The sequence below is a fragment of the Hyperoodon ampullatus genome, assembly GCF_949752795.1.
Source record: "Hyperoodon ampullatus genome assembly, chromosome: 6".
Taxonomy (NCBI): Eukaryota; Metazoa; Chordata; class Mammalia; order Artiodactyla; family Ziphiidae; genus Hyperoodon; species Hyperoodon ampullatus.
Genome location: NC_136919.1, coordinates 7300284 through 7318137, shown reverse-complemented (window position 1 = coordinate 7318137; position 17854 = coordinate 7300284). Strand labels below are relative to the sequence as shown.

The 17854-nt window shown below is 54.3% G+C and overlaps 3 protein-coding genes across 6 annotated transcripts in view; 2 read left to right on the top strand and 1 right to left on the bottom strand.

Annotated features, from left to right (window-relative positions):
• Positions 1 to 1160: 1160 nt before the first annotated feature.
• PHYHD1 (phytanoyl-CoA dioxygenase domain containing 1) lies at positions 1161 to 10735 on the top strand (the record flags this gene model as incomplete). 3 transcript variants are annotated; one of them, XM_079706023.1, is made up of 11 exons in its annotated part: positions 1161 to 1193; positions 2590 to 2748; positions 5773 to 5848; positions 5926 to 5973; positions 7153 to 7208; positions 7294 to 7356; positions 8002 to 8023; positions 9335 to 9463; positions 9561 to 9677; positions 10364 to 10490; positions 10595 to 10735. In XM_079706023.1, 11 exons carry the CDS (start codon positions 1161 to 1163, stop codon positions 10638 to 10640), a joined length of 876 nt encoding a protein of 291 aa, XP_079562149.1. In that variant the 3' UTR covers positions 10641 to 10735. The 3 variants fall into 3 exon arrangements, with proteins under 3 accessions (XP_079562149.1, XP_079562151.1, XP_079562150.1); XM_079706025.1 differs by lacking the exon at positions 7294 to 7356 and having other exon boundaries at positions 7153 to 7202; XM_079706024.1 differs by lacking the exon at positions 7294 to 7356.
• Positions 10736 to 13257: 2522 nt separating this feature from the next.
• DOLK (dolichol kinase) lies at positions 13258 to 15024 on the bottom strand (the record flags this gene model as incomplete). The annotated part of the gene is made up of 1 exon (XM_079706938.1): positions 13258 to 15024. One exon carries the CDS (start codon positions 15022 to 15024, stop codon positions 13408 to 13410), a length of 1617 nt encoding a protein of 538 aa, XP_079563064.1. The 3' UTR covers positions 13258 to 13407.
• Positions 15025 to 15432: 408 nt separating this feature from the next.
• NUP188 (nucleoporin 188) overlaps positions 15433 to 17854 on the top strand; it is a gene marked incomplete at its 5' end in the record, with an annotated part of 43911 nt that continues 41489 nt past the window's right edge. For both annotated transcript variants that reach the window (XM_079706395.1, XM_079706394.1), the window contains one exon: positions 15433 to 15464. In XM_079706395.1, the coding sequence (XP_079562521.1) occupies positions 15433 to 15464 (32 nt within the window). The remainder of the gene's footprint in view (positions 15465 to 17854) is intronic.

Sequence of the window (17854 nt, the reverse complement as noted above, 5' to 3'; positions counted from 1 at the left end):
TGCCGGGGCTCTCCCCTCCCCTGGCTCTCGGCTCTTGGGAAGCAGGGACCAAGCAGCTATACTCCCAGTGCGGTGGCCCAGAAAACACGACTTGACTTGGGGCCAAGGCTCCTGAAGGCTGAGCAGTGTCCCCACGCTCGCTCCCGAGACACTCTGTCCTTTCGCCATTCAGAAAGCGTCATTTCAGGGAAAGCCAGTGGCGGCTGGGTTTCAGAAGCAGCAGCCAGACGGCCCGGTCAGCTGCTGAGCAGGGCTGGCTGGAAGGGTGGGTGTGCTGACCGCCGGCCTCCGCTGTGCCAGCCGGCCTCAGACACCAACATCTTGGGCCTGGGGGTGGGGAACAGGAACCATGGCTTCCCTCACCCTCATCTTGAAGACCCAGGCCTCCGCTCTAGCCCCTTCTTCCCCTTTCTAAGATCCCCCTTATCTTCTCTCTTCCTCTGAGCTGCAGACAGATCTGTAATCCTTTCAGGACCTAGAGAGTCCCAGGGGATCAGAGCTGGGGGGGCAGGGACGGGGGCCCAAGCAATCCTCTGAAGCCCTCTTCCAACTTTGGAATGCAGAGCTCAGAGTCTGTCTGATGTGCGTGCCCCCAGACCCACCTTGCATCCCATCCCACCCAGATGCTGCTGCTGGTGGCCTGGGCACTTTCTAACCCTGCCTCGACCCAGGGGCAGATATGGGTTGGGGGTTACAGTTAGTTGTGGCACCTGGGCAGGGACTCAGGTGTCCTCTTGCCTGCCCAGACACTCCTAGGACACAACTTCTGGGCACCTTGGAAACAGCCAGCCGGGAGTGGTTTCTGGAAAGAACTGGAAGGAGGCAGTTAAAGATCTTGTAGGAGATCAGAAATGGCTAATCCTGGATTAGCTGGGGGGATGGACCCAGGGTGTGGGGCAGAGACAAGGGCCCCACCCAAGGACAGAAGTGAGAGGGGGTGGGGTGGGTGGGTGTGCTGGGGGCCGGGAATGGGTTTTCTCTGGATGGCGGGGGGTGGGGGTTGGGGGAGGAGGTGAAGGCCAGGATTCGGTTTTCTCTGGGCAGGGAAGGGTTAAATCCTCCTGGGCCTCCCAGGCTCTGGCCACTCTCCCCTCCTGACCTTTCTCCTCTCCAGCCTCAGGCACAGCTGCAGAGACACCCGTACGCCCTGCCTCGTCCTCATGGCCTACCTGAGCCCCTCACAGCTTCAGAAGGTAGGGCCCTGCTGGGTGGGCACCCCGAGGATCAGGTAAATGTGGGGGGCCCCTCCGGACTTGGAGTAGTCCCGGGGAACTCGACCGACCCCCTTACGTTTTTCAGAAGAGGAAACTGAAGCCCGGAGTGGTCGGTTCACAGCCATGACCCCTAACTTCTGCACACACAGGCAGGGGCCATTCAGGCCAACGCACCGCGGCTGGGGTGGGAATGTTTGCGTGAAGAAACCAGAAGAAAACACAGGATCCTGTGACCTGGGGGCGGGGGCGGGGGTCTGGGAAGGGGCGGGGCCGACGAGGGGCGGATCCACCCGTCCCACTCTACCCACAACCCACTTCTAGCGCGGGGCGGGTGGCCCGGCAACCACCCAGTGGGCGCGTTCAGACCCGAAAAGGCTAACCCGTGGGAATCAGAGCGACGGAGACTTTTAAAAAACATGATCCTTGTTGTTTGTACCTGATGACAAGAGGAAAATACAAAAAAATACAGAAAAGCTCAAAAAAGAAAATTTAAACCCACCTATAGATTCCTATGCTGAGACAATATTTTGGCATACAGTCCTTGAATCTCTAAAAGTTTCAGGGGACTTCCCTGGCGGTCCAGTGGTTAGGACTCCACGCTTCCACTGCAGAGGGCACGGGTTCAATCCCAGGTTGGGGAACTTAGATTCGACAAGCTGCGCTGGCCAAATAAATAAAATAAAAGGTCCATCACAATATCACAAAAGCTGTCGCCGATTGCTTGCTTGCTTGCTATATGTTTCATAAAGGAGGCACTACTGTGCTCCCCATCTGATACTTAGCCTGAGAGTCAGAGAGGGGAAAGCACTTGCCCAGGTTCTCACAAATTAGGATACTAACTTGTAGTTGGCTTTTTTTTTTTTAAACTCACTATATGTGTGGAACACATTCCCATGCCAATAAATATTTTTCTATCAGCTGTGTTGTATTTCAGATAGATAAACCATACTTTGTGTGATAAGTTCACCTGTGTGCTGGTTTGTTTGATATCCATCTCCTTCCCTAGACTGAGTTCTGAAAGGCAAGCATCATGGCTGGCTTGCTCATGACTGAATCTCCAGCTCCTAAAACCATGTCTGGTGCACGGTAGATGCTCAGCCAATATTAGCTGAATAAATGAATGAGGTTGTATTCCCTGGAGGGTTAGGGCGGGGACACCTCCCCTTCCACTTCCCCTTCCTTCATTCAAGCAGCCAACGCTGATTGCTCTTCACTGGGTGCTAGACACCATCACCAGGGAGGGGGCCAGAGCAATGAACAGGATGCTTTGTCCTGCCTCCACACGGCTTATGGTTTGGGGAAGGGTCAAATCAGTCCTCATCAAGAGCGTTTGAGGGCAGGGAGAAGGAAACCTGAGTCTCCTTCCTGCCTGCAGTTTCAGGAGGATGGCTTCCTGGTGCTGGAAGGACTCTGGTCTGCAGACGAGTGTGTGGCCATGCAGCGGAGGATTGGCGAGATAGTGGCTGAGATGGATGTCCCTCTCCACTGTCGCACGGAATTTTCCACCCAGGAGGAGGAGCAGCTGAGAGCCCAGGTAGGTGCCTGGAGCAGGTGAGAATGAGATTTGGTCTTTGATGGGTGGCTCAGTCCCCAGCCAGAGCAGCAGACTGGAAAGGTAGGACCCCAAGGCCCATGGGCTCATGCTGATAACGAATCAGACTCCAAGCTTTCTGTGGGCCGGGCTCCAGGCTAAGTGTCTTATATGCATATTTCCTTCACTCCCTACTACGAATTTATGAGGTCAGCATTATTGCCCCCATTAGACAGGTGGGGTAAATGAGGCTCAGCTCACTTGCCCCAAACTACACAATTAGTAACTGATAGGGTCAGAATTTGAACCCAGATCTGCCTGAGACCAAGTTCATGCTGTCACTGCTCTGCTGTACTTTCTTAGAAGTTTTCCTGCCACAAAGGACCTCTTTGTGGCCAGCAACCCAGCATGAGCCAAGTGATTCTGATGGGCCCACCTGGGCAAGTCATCCCCCAGTGAAACAAGGAACTGCTTGTTTCCCCCAGTGACCTACTAGGACTCAGTGCAGCTTGAGATGGGTAAGTTGAGACCCAGGGGTTCTCCCAGACAGTTCTCTTAACCCTTCATAGGCTGAATTTATGAGCCTGCCTGCGGCTGGGCCCCCAAGCCAAAGCTGTGGTCCAGGCTCACGCTTACTCATGGCAAGGAGCTTCTGCCATCTGGTGGGCATAAAGGGAATTACAATGACTAGAAGGCTTGCAGCCCAGAGAATGGGGACTTCAGAAAGAAAAAGGGTTACAGAATGACACTTTCCTCCAAACAGTCAGTTGCGTTTGGCTGCACTGGTATTCAGTAAACCCTCAATATTCACTACTGATATTATGAAAGACTTTGAAATGGGTTTTTTAATTAATTAATTAATTAATTTTTGGCTGCGTTGGGTCTTCGTTGCAGCACGCGGGCTTTTCTCTAGTTGTGGCGAGTGGGGGCTACTCTTTGTTGAGGTGCACAGGCTTCTCACTGCGGTGGCTTCTCTTGTTGCGGAGCACGGGCTCTAGGCACGCGGGCTTCAGTAGTTGTGGCTCGCGGGCTCTAGAGCGCAGGCTCAGTAGTTGTTGCTCACGGGCTTAGTTGCTCCGTGGCATGTGGGATCTTCCTGGACCAGGGCTCGAACCCGTGTCTCCTGCATTGGTAGGCAAATTCTTAACCACTGCACCATCAGGGAAATCCCTGAAATGGGTATTAAAAGAGAAAAATATTGGCGGTGTCCTGTCTAGTAGTGCTCCGTTCCAGCTTACCAGCACCTTTCATTGTTTTTGAGTTATTATACAACTCTGTAAGTTATACAGAACTGATAATAACTCACATGATACTTGTCCATAGAAATGGGTATGAACTGGGCCCGGCAGGATGCAGTTATTGCCCTTGTAGCTAGATTCAGTTTTGCATTGATTTGTAAATTCATTTCAGCGTTTCTTATTGCGTATATTTGTGTGTTTCTCAGAATTCTCCTTTCAACATGTTTCTGGTTCCCTTGTGAATTACTGAGTTAAGTAAAAATCTTTGACACGCGTGTAGCGTCACCGTCTTTATTATTATTATCAGTTACGCTTCCCAGATTTAATTCCCTGCTAGTGCAGAGGAGTTAAAAATGTTGAAAAAAAACTTTTAGTTTTCAGTGGGAAGGGCGTGGAAAGGGCCAGACAGGTCACTGAGTTGAGCCACGCAAGGCACTGTGACAGCAGATGTGTGCAGTTGAGGGAGTGCCAGGGCTGTGCCATATGGGAACCCAGGTAGAGGCATTGGTGACACTCAAACTGTACTTACGTCGCCATGAAGGAAGATATATATGGTGATCATGGGTGGCTAAAGCCACAAGGAAAACATGGGGTATCTCCCTGGATCATCATTTTCTTCTTTTTTTAAAATTAAATATTTATTTATTTATTTATTTATTTATGTGTTTGGCTGCGTCGGGTCTTAGTTGTGGCACTCGAGCTCTAGAGCATGCGGGCTTAGTTGCCCTGGAGCATGTGGGATCTTAGTTCCCCAGCCAGGGATTGAACCCGCGTCCCCTGCACTAGAAGGTGGATTCTCAACCACTGGACCACCAGGGAAGTCCCTGGAGCATCATTTTCATATGCTGCTAAGAAATTTAAAACATGATATTAAAATTAACAAGAAGGGAGTTCCCTGGTGGCCTAGTGGTTAGGATTTGGCACTGTCATTGCTGTGGCCCGGGTTTGATCCCTGGTCGGGGAACTGAGATCCCAGAAGCCACAGGGTGTGGTAAAAAAAAAAATCAATAAAATTAACAAGGAGAGGTTATTAAGAAAAAAGAAAAAGATTAGTAATAGCTTATACTTATCAAGCATTTAGCCATGTCCTTGCTGGGTGTTTTCTATTTAGCAGCAGTAGTAATAATAATAATAAAGGCAGATATTCACATGACACCACATCCCAAGGACTGTTCTTATATGCCTTATATACACTGATTCATAATCCCTACAACACCCTATGAGATAGGTGCCATTAATAGCCTCTATATTTTATGAGGAAACTAAGCCTGAGAAGTTCAGTAATGTGGTTGTGATTACAGCCAGTTAGTGGCAGAGCTGGGATTTGAACCCAAGTATTCTAGCTCCAGGGTCTGTGTTCTCAACTTCTATAAGATTCAGCCTCCACCTGAACCTGAAGCCTCCAACAATCCAGGGAGGTCAGTTCCATTATTATTCCCCTTTTACAGATGAGGAAACTGAGGCTTTGAGAGGTAATACAAGTGGCCCAAGCCTCCCTGGGAACCAGGCGTGTTTGATCTAGTACCTGTGTATCATGCCATTATGGAGTATGAGTCATGTGATTTATTTAGAGGTTTCTAAGAAATTCCATGCTTGTAGCTTCCGGCTGTGCTTCCAGGTCCTTGGGGTTCCTGTTCACCGGCTGTGCCGCAGTGGACAAGTTTGAGAAGCACCAGAGGCATCTGCAGCTCTGTGGGGTGGGAAGCATCTGAATCCTCTTCCCTCTCTGCCAGGCCCACCTGTGACCCCGTGATGCCCTCTCAGCCCCTCTGATGTCCCCTCTCCACAGGGCAGCACAGACTATTTCTTAAGCAGCGGTGACAAGATTCGGTTCTTCTTTGAGAAAGGCGTCTTTGATGAGAAAGGTTCGGAACTGGGGCCCTAGAGGTGGGGGGTGGCTGGACTCCAGTCCTTCCAGCTTGACCTGTCCCTTGTGCCACAGGAAATTTCCTGGTCCCTCCGGAGAAATCCATCAACAAAATTGGCCATGGTAAGCAGGGGCTGGAGAGAAACTGAGGTCTGAAGAGTTTGGGGGCCATCCCCCAAAGCACACGTTAAGGTAGTAGCCCAACAAATGGCATTTCTGGGTGCAGAGTCCTTCTTGGGCCCTGCTCTCCTGTCTTATGATGCTAATCACATGACACTGCCACTGCAGCACTGGGAAGAGGGGTCCATTTGAGCCCACTCCCCCATGCAGATGGGTGTGTGCAGGCTCCTCAACTCTCTACTGCCGGGCCTGGGGATGATTCGGGCCCCAGGCATGTGGGGATTCTGGGTCCCATTGCTCCCTGAAGGCTTCTTAAGGAACACCAAACATGTTGACAAGGTCCCTGTTCCAAGACCCCTAAACCAAGCTAGGAAACCCTCTTTTTTTTTTTTTTTTTTTTTCAGGATCATGCATTATAGTTATTTTGTAGGGAGTTCCCTGGCGGTCCAGTGGTTAAGACTCTGTGCTCTCACGGCCGAGGGCCCGAGTTTGATCCCTGGTCAGGAAACTAAAATCCCATAAGGCACGTAATGTGGCAAGAAAAAAACCCAAAAAAAGCCCTTATAATTTATCTTGTAGACTGATTTTTAAACATGAAGTTATATCATGGTAGCTTTGTGTTTTTTTTACAAATTGTGGTAAAATACATATAATAGAAAATTTACCGTCGTAACCATTTTGAAGTATACAATTCAGTGGCATTAAATACGTTCAACCCTCACTTTTTGTAATAACAACAGTAGTAAATAATGAGAAGAGTGACTGTTCTGTGCCTGGTCCTGGGCTGTGCTTGCACACGCGTTAGCCCATGGAGTCCTATGGCAGCCCAGGAAGCAGGGCTGATCCCATTGTACACAGGAGGAAACTAAGGCTTAAAGGAGAGAAATCGGTGCTCAGAGTCCAACAAAGCAAGCGGCAGTACCAAAATTGCTACCAAGTGATGGGTCCCTTGGAGTCCTTGCTCCTCTGAAGGGTGGCCAGTCAGGGCTAGAAGGTCAAGAATAAGGTCATAGGTCAGGTGCAGGCATCTGTGGGGCCCATTTCTCGGTTATAAACAAGCAGAAAGCTTAATGCACAGAAAATAGGTGAGAATACCAAAGTGAGGCCTGACCCTGGGTGCCCAGGCCTAGGCGTGGGAGGGACGCATGGGGACTGGCTCTTCAGCCCACCTCTGTCCCGCAGCTCTGCACGCCCATGACCCTGTCTTCAGGTGTGTCACACACTCCCCCAAGGTGCAGGTGAGCAGAGGTGTCGGTGAGGGTGGGCCGGTGGGCCATATGTGAGTGTGGGCGGGCCGGCCATGTGACCTCTGCCCCCTTCCAGGCTTTGGCCAGAAGTCTGGGCCTCCAGATGCCCGTGGTGGTGCAGAGCATGTATATCTTTAAGGTGAGCCCCCCGTCCTCCCCAGGCCTCCGTTTACCCTCTGTAAAATGGGCACAGTGCTCATACCAAGCCCTTCCTTACAAGGGCCGCAAGCTGCCTCCCTGAGGACGTATTAAGTTGGCGGGAGAACATGAAAACCGGTCTCCTCTGGTTAGGGTGCCTGGCACTTCGTTGGGGCTCAGCTAGGGTGCCGGGGAAGGAAAGGGGATCCCGGGGCTGCCTCCTCCCTTTGTCGGCTATTGAAATGCTCCGCTCCCAGCTTTCAAGGCCCAGCCCGGTTCCACCTCCTCCAAGAAGCCTTCCAACACCCTTGGGAAGAGAGGACACATCTCTGATCCTGGAGCCCAGAGGCTTAATCGCTGGCCTGGGCCCCAGCCTCTCCCACTGCCCCTCACTTCTCCCTTGTGTTCTTGTTAGGGACGTGTGTGCTCAGACTGGGAGCTCCCTGCCAGGCAGGGTGGCTTTTCTCTTTGCAGCCCTCCTGGGCCTGGCACATAGTAGGTGCTCGAGAGCTGGGTGCTGACGTGGGAGCCTTGCAGATAAACACGTGTGGTGGGGGGAAGAGCGTCCCACTCGGAGGACTCAGAGCAGCCCCCGCCCCTCCCCGCCCTCCCTGGCCTCACCCAGCCCCCCTCCTCTCTCCTGCAGCAACCTCACTTGGGCGGCGAAGGTGAGCCGAGAGCAGGCTGGGGGGCCAGCGAAGGCCCCGGCGGGAGATCTGGGACTTTAGTGGTTGTCAGGTCTCCAGAGGGAGGGAAGGCGCCTGCCAAGACGTCCACAGACAAGAGCCTGGGCCAGCGGAGGAGAAGCCATCTTCTGCTGCTTCCTGAAAGAGTGGATGCCGGGGGGTGGGGTGGGGTGGGGGGGTGGAGGGGGGTGTCCTGGAGCCCTCGACCCAGTGGTTCCCAAACCTGGCAGCGACTCCTTGCTGGTTACAAATACAGATTCCTGGGCCCCATTCCCTGAGATCTTGAGTCAGGAGGGTGGGACTCTGTATTTTACCAAGTTCCCTGGAGGACTGATTCAGCACAGAAACTGCTGATCTGATTACAAACCCCCTGGATACGCAGATACCCTTTCCAGCCTCCCTCGTGGGTGATGATCCACTTCTCTCAAATACCTCCAGTGACAGAGGGCTCACCACCCCTACAGGCAGCTCTTCCTTTCCTGACATGAGCTCAAGTCACTCCCCTTGTGAGGCCCCCTCCTCCCCACCGTCCAGCCTGAAGACAGTCTCCTGAAGGGATGCCCATCCTCTCCCTGAGCCTTCTCTGCTCAGTCCAGCACCCCCCAGCTCCTTCAGCCATTCCTCCTCCAAATGTTCTGGGGCCCCCACCATTAGGACACCTTCATCTGGACACTGTCTGGATTGTCAAAGTCTGACTTCCACTTTGGTGCTCAGAAAGCACACAGTTCCCCAGGTAGGGATGAGGCGAGACCAGCACCCTCTCGTTTTTACAGACTAAGGTCCTCTGTTCAGCGGTTCTCCGTCCTGCCTGGGCCCCAGCATCACGCAGGGGATGTTTACAATGTGGATGCTGGGTCCGCTTCCTGCTTCACACCCAACTTCCAAGTCGTAGACCACTGGTGGTTTACACTGGACCATCTGGTGGCTGGAGGGGCTCTCGCCGGTTGAGGCCGGCAGCTTGAGCTACCTGGCTGGAATTAAACAATAGCAGCTGCTCTTCAGGCAGCGATTACAACGTCAGGCCCCGTACTAAGCACTTCTCATACACTGTCTCAGAATCCTCCAGCAACCTCGTGAGGTTAGGTTATCGTTGGGGCTGCTTTATGGTTTAGGAAATTGAAGCTTGAGAGGTGAAATCTCTTGCCCAGAGCCTCCGGGCCAGGAAGCGGTGAGATTCTAACTGCTCATGGGAAGGCTGGGCCTGGAGGGCCCTGGGAGGACCACGGAGTGAGTAGAAATGAGGCCAAGGTGAGGTGAGGCCAGGCGCCTCATGCCCAGGCGGGCCTGCTGCAGTCTCCCCTCACCAGGATGCCTCCTTCCTGTATACGGAGCCTCTGGGCCGGGTGCTGGGCGTGTGGATTGCTCTGGAAGATGCCACGCTGGAGAATGGCTGCCTCTGGTTCATCCCTGGCTCCCACACAGGTGAGGCCACCTGCCTCTCCCTGCCCACTCGTCCCCACCCCCCACAGGGGAGGGACCCCGAATAAAGAGAGGCTAAAGTCCCCACCTTGGCCCGCAGGTGGAGTGTCGAGAAGGATGGTCCGGGCCCCTGCTGGCTCGGCGCCTGGCACCAGCTTCCTTGGGACCGAGCCAGCCCGGGATAACAGCCTCTTTGTGCCCACACCGGTGCGGAGAGGTAGGGGGTGTGCAGAGGGCGGGGAGGAGGACCCGGAGGCCTTGCCTGGGGGGGTCTGTGCTTGCTCTGACTACCCAGCTCACCTGAGGGCTGGGAAGTCACAGCATGAGGGAAGGTAGGGCTGGGTGGGCACTGGGAGGTCTGAAAGCTGTGTGGTTGACAGCAGGGTCTCCCAGATCAGGCTGGAATCCAGACCCTGGTACTTCCCGGCTGTCTCTGTGAGCAAATGACTGAACCTCTCTGAGCCTCAGTTTCCCCAAACATAAAAGTAGGGAAGCCAGTGAGATGTCATATGTGAGATGGTGCACCACAAGTGCTCACAAATCCTGGCTGTCAGCACACCCTTCCTTATAGAAAAGGGAAACTGAGCCCCAACTCTGCATTCCTGGCTGAGGCCCCAGCTGGCTGGCACGGGACAGAGAGCTTCTGTCTGGTTCTGCAAATGCCATGGAGGTGGATGCCCTTGCTGAGGCTTGCCAAGGGCACGGGCCACAGCGGAAGGGACTTGGCCCCAGGGGAACCCATGTCCAACAGCACAGCCTCCGACGCTGGGGCAGACTCCAGGCCCCTGAGTGTCCAGGGATGGGAATGGGGATGAATAGCCCACGACACCGCTTAAGGGAGGGGGCGCCCACCATGTCCCTTCCTGCCTCAAGTGCGCTCTTGACCCGCTGTGTCCCTGCCAGGGGCCCTCGTCCTAATCCATGGAGAAGTGGTGCACAAAAGTGAGCAGAATTTCTCCGACTGCTCACGCCAGGCCTATACTTTCCACCTCATGGAGGCTGCTGGCACCGTCTGGAGCCCAGATAACTGGTAGGTGGCAGGGTGTGTGTGGGCCCCAGACAGCTCCTGAAGAGGTCCTGGAGGCTGGGAGCAGTGCTACTAGCACCTCGAGGTCCTCTCCCCATCCTCTGCAGGCTCCAGCCGACAGCTGAGCTGCCCTTTCCCCCACTGTACACCTAAAGGCCCTCTGAGGGCAGGGACACCACCCGCTCTCCGGAGAAGCTGTGGGCCGCCAACGCCAGCGCCTCACCCCACCGCCCAGCTGCAACGGGGAATTTGCATCGCTCCTCCAGGGCTTTCCTTCTGCTGGTGTCTGTGCAGACAGGCAGGCAGGAGCAGAAGGCTGGGCTGGGTGCCTTCCCCGAGATCTGTCTCTGTCCGTCCCTACCCCAACACAACCTCCCCCTAGAGGCAGCCTCACGGCCGTGAAAGGGTTCTGGCTGCTTCTCTGCCGGCTTCTCACTCGTCGTCTCGTCTCCCCTCTCACATGGCACTCTTGGTCATTACAGTGGGAAACACTGAATAAAAGAGACTTACAAATGCAGCATCTTGATCCTTCTTTCCCAAGCAGCCTTCCTCTCAAGATGGGAACCCTGCTGAAAATCATCCCAGGTAGCCCAGCCCTGCCTGGTGAGGTATGCACGATGTTAATAAGTGACATTTAGTGGGCATTCATGGTGCGAAGAGCTTTCTGTGCTTTATCACTGGATCCTCACCCCTTTCAGGTAGGTGCTGTTTACAGATGAAGGAGCTGACACATGGGAAGGTTAAGTGACCCGCCCAAGTCCCACAGCTGTTCAGGTGTCTGGCGAGGTCAGCCGGATCCAGAGCCTATGCTTCTAACCTCTATGCTCCCAGTTCTCCTTTCCCGGGGAGGGAAAAGACCAGAGGCTGGAATCCAGTCTGAGATTCCGGCCCTGGCTCTGTGACCAACTCGATTTCCGGCCTCAGGCCAGGCCCTTCTCTCTGGGCCCATTTGGCCACTTGCACCATCAAGGGGCCGGACGAGGGCCTCCACAGGTCCCTCCTGTTTGGACATGCTTGGCAGGCACCCAGAGCTGCAGAAACAACTACCAAATCTGAAACCTGCCTGGCGGGGGTCTGCTCAGAGGTTGCAAACTGGGGGCCACCAGCCGATTTCACAATGCAGAATTGTTTTGTCTGGGCCTCGGCATTTTAAAACAACAAACAAAAAACCCACAACATTTTAAAATTGGGAGATTTCACATAACAATTCAGGTTTCTAAGCTTCTTTGAATGAGCAGGTCAACAACCCGGGGCCTGTGGTCTAGCCTCCGTGACCACTGGCCGGAGCTGCCTTCTTACAGGCACATGTGCTCTCCACTTCCCTTCCCTGTCCTCCTTCATTGCATTACCTGCCTGGCCTCAGCGGCCTTATGACTTTATGACCTTGATTTCCAGCCCCCACTCTGTATGGGAACAAACCACCCAGGGAGTCAGTGGGGCAAAGCCAGCACTCATATGCGCTACACCCTAACATGGCGTTGCCTCCTTCAGCGAGCAGTCGCAGGGAGCCTGAGCCAAGGGAAGGGTTTGTTAAGGCTCCTTTGAGCCCCAAACGAATGTCTCAATACTCTCCTCTGAGGCAAAGGGCTTGGCAGTGATGCTCAGGCAGAAGCAAGCTCCCAGAGCTGGGCTCCTGGCTTCCGGCCTTGGTGGGCCCAAGTTCTCACCTCTTTCTGCCAAGGCCCCTCCGTGTCAGGCTGGTGGGAAGTGGGGAGAACCTGGTCCAGCCTTGAGAAACCTGCTGTGCTATCTTCTCACAGATGGGAAATGTTCTTCCATTCAGCGAAGGTCTGCCGAGTTCCTGCTGTGTGCCAGGCTGTGCTGGCACTGGGGGATGCGGTGGGGAACCAGGGAGAGCTGGACTCTGCCCTCACAGAGAGCAAGGCTGGAGCATGCACTGTCCCCTCCCCCCACCCCGGAAGAGCAATTCTGAACTCTCAGTAAACTTCACCAGACCTTGCCTCTAATTTCTCGCCAAGAGACCAACACAGGTGTGGATGTGACTGGAGGGTGAGAGGTCTCAGGAGGGACCCCTTGACAAGGACCCTGTGCTGTCCAGCCTGTCCTTCATCAGCACCACTCGGCCAGGCAGCAGAGGCCTTGAGGCAGGGTGGGGTTGGCTGAAACAGGTAGTCAGCCCAGGACAGATCCTCTTCCTCCAGCCCTTCCAGGGATGCAACAAACAGATCCCATCTCTCCCCTTCAGCCCGTCCCAGCCCAGATGGGAGAAACCACATGCACTTGGCTATTTTCCTCTTGTAGTCTCCTCTGAATGAAGCCAGGGGAATGGGGTCACTCTGGTCTCCAAGTACAACCCATATAACCCTTCGGTTTGCCTGGCTTCTTGCTGAGATGAGGACTGGCCTTGGGTAACAATGACACTTTCCCTCACTTATGTGACACTTTCACACTTAAGTACGGGCTCTGGGCTGGTCACCTCACACAGTCACTTCGCCAGAACCTCACCACACCCCGTGAGGTGCAGGCTCTTATTATTCCCATCTTGCAGACATGAGAATTGAGGCCCAGAGTGATTAAGCAACTCACACAGTTAAGAAGTGGTTCAGCCAAGGATTCTGACCAGATGAGTCTGACACCAGAACCTGAAGTGTTAACCACTCTGCCCTACGGCCTCCAGTGTCCACTCCGCCCCCCACCCCCCCGAAGACTGCAAGGTGCGGGGGGGCCCTATGGCCCACCCAAGCTCTTTGAGCTGTTGCACTATCCTTTAAGCCTTTTTGCTTTTTAAAATATCAGCAAAACTAAAACCGGGAGTGCTTTGATTTTTATTTTAAATCTGAATCAATTGAAAAATTAAATCTGCTTCTCCCCTCCTGGCTCTTCAAGCCCAAGTGGCTGGCTGCTGTGGGGACCATTTGTCTTCTCCATGTCCGTTTCCTTCATCGCTGCTGCACAGCAGCTAGGCCATCAGCAGTATCAGGAGGTAGAGAGGCAAAAGGAGATTGTCTATCTGCGTAGTGTATGCTTCTAGGAGGGACACGGTGCTGATGGACCCCAAAATCCAAGCATAACTGTAGTTTAAGTCCACTCCACTGTCGAAGATTAAGATCAGAGCTACAGAAATGATCTGGGCAAATATAGATGTCATGGTCCCCTCAAAAGTCTTTTTAGTTCCAGGCCAGCGAATCTCCCCCATGGTGCTGCCGAATATGGAGGCCACCGTGTCGCCCACACCGACGGCCAGGACTCCTGCATAGGGGACTAGGGCCCTGGCTCCCCCTAGGCTACCCTTCTGTGTGCAGGGTCTGGGGACTAACCAAATGGGAAGAGACATGCCTAGGAGCAGGTAGATGTGGGTCAAGATGAGCGGTCCACTGTCTCGTTCATCCAGGAAGAGGGACAGGAGGCTTCGCAGAGTGTGGCCCAGGGGCTTGATGCGGAAGTAGCGCACATACTCTAGGAAGATGAAGACCGCCAGACATACGGTGGCGGCCACGTAGAGCAGTGGCCGGTCCAAGATGATACCTGGGATGTAGGTGGCTACCACAATGAAGTGGAAATACTTCCGAGCAATAGTGGGGGCCTGGTGCTTCTTGGACTCGGAAGATGACCGCTTGGCATTCTGGTATAGCACCACCAGGCAGGCAAAGGTGGCCAGCAGAGACCAGTAGGCTAGGAGGTAGACTCGGGTCTCTGTCTGGAAGAGGAATTGAAAAAGCCACAGCAGGGGGTTCCTGCGGATGAGCCGGTGCAGCCAGGGCAGGACCACGCCAAGGCCCAGTACACAGGTCATGAGGTGGAAGAAGATGGAAGAGGCCCAGGTGCCTGAGTCCATGAAAACAAAGAGGGTGCTGAAGAAGATGCCCATGAGCACCATCCCTACCACCACTACCAGCAGGAAGAAGTCCAAGGGGTCCCCCTGGCTTTCCACCACAGTCAGAGAGCGCTTGATGAGCTGGTTGAGCATGAAGCTGATGCCACCCAATACCAGCAGAGCCTCTCCAGGGGTGAAGCAGCGGGGCAGCAGATACAGCAGGATCATGTTGAGGTAGACGAAAATCAGCAGGACCTCCAGGACCTCGATCACCTCGCCTACACTCAGCGAGTGCTTCATGATGTAAATGATGACACCTCCAGCCAAGCCCGAGATGACACAGGTGTTGGTGGGCACTGGGCGAGTGATGCCCAGTGCCAGTACTGATGAGAAGAGGGCCACTGCCATGCCAGTGGCCGCCACCACAATTCCAAACCGCTCGAAGTATGGGTTCCCCGCAGCCTGGCAGCGCTCCTTCATAACCAGCCCGAGCAAAGGCATGACCACCGAGGCGGGCAGTAGGCCACTGTTTGCGGACATTCGAAACTGGAAGACAGCGCTTCCCTGCTGTAGCAGCCGGTCCCACTTGTATTGGACGTAGAAGGCCTGCACCGCGAGGGCCACGGCGCACCACGAGTATCGATCCCACACGGCTGCGTGGATGCTCAGCACCACTACAAACACCACTGCCGCCTCTGCCAGCACTGAACCGCTCAGCGGAGCCCCAGGCCCAGGGGCCGGGGAAGCGCACTCTCGGGTCATGTCTTTAGACCTGAGACTCTGGGGAAACTGGGGTGACTAGGAACGCCCTGGACTCTGGGTCCTTTAATCCCCGCCAGGCAGAGAGCGGTAGCTTCGCCCAGCCAGCACCTTCTCTCTCCGTTCTCCAGGTGCGAGAAGGGAAGCTCTACTGTAGGCCACTCTCTGACGCCCGGGAGCTGGCGTCGGGCTACCCTCCACCGCCTCACACCTATGGCGTAGACGTCGCCCCTCGGCCGCCTCCCTCACAGCCTCGGCCGCCCTAGCCCGGAGCTCCTCACCTCTCTGGGAATCGCCATGTTGGCCCCGCCCCGCCGTCACGTGACGAAAAGCCCGGTCCCCGCCCTGGAGGCGAGTGATCACGTGGGCGTGGCGTCTGGGGGCGGGGCTGGGGCGCGCGCGCGCGCGAAGATGGCGGCGGCCGCCGGCGATCCGTGTGTGAGGTGCGGAGCGGGCCGAGTCGGCGGGCGTGACTGTGAGGCGTGGGGTCGAAGCCGAGCGGAAGCGGGGCGGGAGTTGGGGGCTAGAGGTGGCAGCAGTGGCTGGGCGAAGGCCGGCTAGGTGGACGGGCTCCGGGACGGGAGGCGGTTACAGCCAAACGGTCCCCGCGCGCGGGGGTCTGAGGTGACTTCTCCAAGAGGGGGGCCGGTGCCTCACCACTTCCCTGGCCTCTGGCCTCCTGTCTCCCTACCCGGTCCCTTTCCCTTCCTCCCCTCTCCCCTCGGCGAGTCCCTCGGCGCCCCCCTCCCCCCCACCGCGCTTCCTGTGCGGCGTGACGCTCCCTCGAGGCGAGACTCGGCGCTTCGCGGTCGCCCGGGGGAGCCCCTACCCGGGCCCCGCTGCAGCCTCCTGTGCCCGGCCCGGCGGCGCTCCCCAGGTTACCCCCTGTGCTCTCGTTGGGAGGTCTGTTTCGGGCGTCGCCGAGCCACCTCCTGGCAGTTTCAGCCCTCTTTCCTCGCTCAGCCTTTCATTCATCCGTCTAGTCGTTTTCTCATTCATTGACTCCGTCAGCGGACACCCCAGGCACTGTGCTGCGTTTTGGGGACGGGAAGAGAAAATATTAAAAAGAGACAGTTCTTGCTAGCGTACAGGCGCTCTAGCGCCAGACACTGGCGACGCGCTTTCTTTTCTCCGTGTTATCTTCTTGAACTCCCACAACTCCGGGAGGCACCCTGTAATTTACAGATGACTCACAAACCCAGCTCCGAACGGGCTGCGTGTCCAACTCCGAAGCTTTAACCGGATCGCCACACTTCCATCTCGCACTTAACAGCTTGAAGTGTGTTTTTCCTTTCCACCCTCCCGCCTAGCCGTCCCTGTCACTTCTTGCTCCCTGTGCCAGCAGTGGTTCCCCACTTTTTTGTCTTGTTCACTGCTGTAGCCTCAACAGCCAGAAGAGCATATAATAGGCTCTCAGTAAATGTTTCTTCCGTTTGCCATTTCCTTCATCTCTCTACTCTAGTGAGGTTTTCTTCTTTGGAATTTCCATGGAACTACTTCCGAACCTTGTGAGGACCTTTTTGCTTTTTCTTCCTCTGCTGTTTCGTGTCAGCTCTTCTGTCGGGCAGCATTGTGGTCGCTGTGCTCTCCTTTTCTTAGGCTTATCTTACAGCCATTGTGGAGCTTGGGTCAAGTTTAGCTCCTGCAGGGCAAGGCGCGTTCTTAATGAAAGAGGGCAAGGGAAGGAAAGCTGTTAGTTTGCCTGAAAGATGCTCTCCTCATCCCGGAGAACCTACCAAACTCATACCTGAAGGTGGAAGAAATGACACTAGGATTTCTAGGCACTGCTTTGCTCATAGCTTGTTTCAGGAGCGATCTTTTTTTCTTTTCTTTTTCTCCTCCTTTCCTTTCTATTTGTGTTGGAAGGCGTGCTATAATGATTGGGATTATACTGAACAGCAGCCTTCTGTTTGAAATGCCTAGAGGTCTGAACTAAGAAGAAACTTAAATTCTATCCTGGTGCCTGCTGATTTGCAGATGACCACAGACAGGCCACCTTACCATAGGAGTCTGTTTCTCCGAATGAGAATCGTTTTCAGAGCAGTATTGCGGTGGCTGTGAAGCATGTATGTTAATATGAGTTGGCAGTAGTCAAAAATGCAATAATACTTTTAAATCACTCAGGGTTTTGGGAGGATCACTGAGGGTTTGACGGGAAGTCAGTTTGAATTTTGGCATTTTGGCGTATCTATTGTGTTCTTCAGTTAATGTGTGCTTAAAAAATAAACAGGGCTTCCCTGGTGGCGCAGTGGTTGAGAGTCCGCCTGCTGATGCAGGGGACACGGGTTCGTGCCCCGGTCCGGGAGGATCCCACATGCCGCGGAGCGGCTGGGCCCGTGAGCCATGGCCGCTGAGCCTGCGCGTCCGGAGCCTGTGCTCCGCAACGGGAGAGGCCGGACAGTGAGAGGCCCGCGTACCGCAAAACAAACAAACAAACAAACAAAAACCCCGTGGTTTGAAAAGCTTGCTGCTTAGCTTAAACCTCAGTTCATGCAAGAGAGGTGTGCCTCATCTGTGGAGTCAGAGCATCCATGAGCAGTGGCTGCTTATATTCATTATTTCCGTGTGGAATATTATAACTGTGTTTCTCAAAAGAACTATCTCAGAGTAGGTTGACTGTGTCTCAGGCTTTCTGTCGAAAGGACTCAATTGTAGAGACTGTTAATTCTAATCTCCTAGTTGCTTTCATCCAAAGGTTTCCAACCACATGGATCTCTCTAAGGAAGATAATTTCCAGTTTCATTAACTTCAGCTCTTTTAGGAATGGAATTCCATGTTGTCTGCTAGAACATTGGGACTGCAAGTCAATAAATTTTTTTTAACCTCACCTTTG